The 2,739-nt window shown below is 22.3% G+C and overlaps 1 protein-coding gene across 10 annotated transcripts in view; it reads left to right on the top strand.

Moving 5' to 3' along the window:
- LOC106792264 (kinesin-like protein KIF13B) overlaps nt 1-2,739 on the top strand; it is a gene marked incomplete at its 5' end in the record, with an annotated part of 91,907 nt that overhangs the window by 83,678 nt on the left and 5,490 nt on the right. For 5 of the 10 annotated variants that reach the window (XM_014758539.1, XM_014758546.1, XM_014758544.1 and 2 more), the window contains 1 exon segment: nt 156-173. In XM_014758539.1, the coding sequence (XP_014614025.1) occupies nt 156-173 (18 nt within the window). 10 annotated transcript variants of the gene reach the window in all.

A 2,739-nucleotide genomic window follows, 5' to 3' on the forward strand; every position in this document is an offset into this window, starting at 1 on the left:
AATATATTAAAATTATTTAGTTAAAGAAGTTTTGAATAATTTTAATGAAACTAATGAAACTAATATTGATTTTTTGATACTTATCTCTGTGTTCCTCTGTTTAACACTACGTCTCTCTCTACTACTTCTACAACTTCTATTTCGGCCCACGCAAGGCTCCATTCTGAACTCAGGTAAAATGGAGTCTTGATTTGATACATATTTAAATCGCGTTGTCGTAAAAAAAAAATACGACAATAAACGATTAGTATATACATATAAATATGTCTCGTGAGTGGTTGAGTCTGTCTGTTGTTTTAATTTTTAGTTCATAAGTTTTCTTGCTCTTCAATTAGTATATTCAAAAAAATGATGATTTAATTATTATTATTATTATTATTATTATTAGAGTATGTATTATATTTATTATATTTAAATTGAAAAAAAAGAACAATAAGAATGTATGCTAAAAAATAGGGGTAGCACAATTATTTGTCACATCTGTTTATTCGATTAATCATTTTTCAACATTTTTCAATCAATATTTTTTCATAGTTTAAATACTCGTTTTATAAAAGATATATATACTAGTTTATATTAAATTATAAATATATTTATATAAACATTTTAAAAAATATTGCTTAGAGAGATATGTTGAAAAATATTGATCCAATAAATGGCAGATATTTCTTTTGTATTTTTTTTTTTTTTTTTTAAAAATCGCTGTTTTATTTTAATTTTTGTTTGTTTTTTTTTTTTTTTTAAATACACACAGTATTCCAATTTTCTTTGGAAACAATTAATTCTATTTTCCAAACAAAAAAAAAAAAAATTAGTGCTACTTGTAGTTAAATATTATTCAAAGTGGCTGAATATTGATTGGATTTATTAATTTTCTTTTTGTTGATATTAAACGTGAATGCGTTGTGGTCATGTGTTTGTGTTAATAAACTCGTTTGACGTGCATGATATAAACAATATGTTTTTAAATCTTATACAAAGCAAGCAACCATGCAAGCAAGCAAGCAAGCATTTTAATCAGCAAGTTCGTTCATTGAAATGATTTTTTTGTTTGTTTCTCTTTCCCCCACTTGTTTCTCTTCTCCACAATTTTATGTAACTAAACCTGAATGTTTATTATTCATGATTAATATTTATTATTGATCCACATTAAAGGGAAAAAAGAATATATAGAGAATAAAAAACATTCGTAGTAACAACTTCAACTTCGTCGTTGCATTTAATGCCAAATCATATACAATCGCATAGAAATCATTTTTCATTGGCACATATGATCATAAATATGCATTATCTAAGAGTGTGTGATGATTAAAAAAAGAAAAGAGAAGAGAGAAAAATAAAATTGTTTACGTATTACCAAAGTTATTTGGTTCGATGCAATATAGAAATGATTTCTATATAAATTTATATTCGGTTTATCTTCTTCTTCTTCTTCTTCTTTTTTTTTTTTCTTTTTTAATTACATTTGGCAATCGACAAATGCATTTATATATCTCATGACATATTCAATAAAATGTATATAAAGTAAATTAATTTATAGGTGACGTATGTGACACGAGTTATTTATTTATTATTTAATCATTGTGCAACTATTTTTTGTTATCTTCAATTTTATATTTATATATATATATTGTTTATTGCACAATGATTGAATTTTTATTTTACCTACATATATGTGAATGTGTTATCCAGTCGATAAATTAGAATCCAACGTAGGATTATTAACTGTAACATATATGTGTATATAAATATTAATAGTAATTAAAAATCATAGGGTATAAAGGAAAGAAAAAAATTAATAAATATTTCGATATCGGGAAACAATTTAATATTATATAATATCTTCTAATTTTTATCGCAAAATATATCAGCATTTTGTTTATTACTCAGTTTTATTGCTATATTTTTAATCATAAAATTGGTGATAAAATTTTATTAAAAGAAACTTTATTTATAATTATTGGTTTGAACTTAAATGAAAACAAATTGTTTCCTGCCAATCTAAATATATCTAAAGAAGATTATAATTTCGTATTTTTCTCATACGTAAAAAGAAAATTTTAATTTAACAACACATCGATAAAAAATAATTTCAAAAAAAATCAAATGAATAAAATAATGAATTATTTATATATAACGTTTAACAAATTTAAATTACTTCGAATATTTTTCTTTTCACGTAAACGAGGAACTAGTTTAAAGTCAGGTATAGTAAAAAGTAATGATTTTGAATAAATGTATATAAATAATTAAGTAAAAATAATAATTATAACGGAGAGTAAAGCATAGTAAAAAAAAAAGATGCTTAGCTATGCATGACGTATTACTATTTAAAAAATAGTTTCGCAGCATGTGTGGTTTTAAAAGGATAGTTTATAAATGCATAGTAATCATTTATTTAAAAAAAAAAAAAAAAAAAAAAAAATATATATATATATAAACAAAAAAGATAAAGCAAAATCAAACGACGATTATATTTTTATTATTTTAATTTCTGAGTGACTACTAGTACCTTCGACTTTAAACTATAACATCGATTATATATTTCGAATAAATTCAAAATGCTTATGAAAAAAAAAAAAACTAACCCCAACAACAGTTGTATTAATCTTTTAAAAGAAAAAAAAAAAAAAAAGCGAAAAATGTAGCATTTTGAGTTTATTATGCAATGGCGAGTTACTCGATGATTATAAATACAAATTTTTTCAATCAAAAATATAATTATTATCAACAATATAT

Source organism: Polistes canadensis, unplaced genomic scaffold, assembly GCF_001313835.1.
Source record: "Polistes canadensis isolate GaletaPanama2010 unplaced genomic scaffold, ASM131383v1 scaffold_399, whole genome shotgun sequence".
Lineage (NCBI taxonomy): Eukaryota > Metazoa > Arthropoda > Insecta > Hymenoptera > Vespidae > Polistes > Polistes canadensis.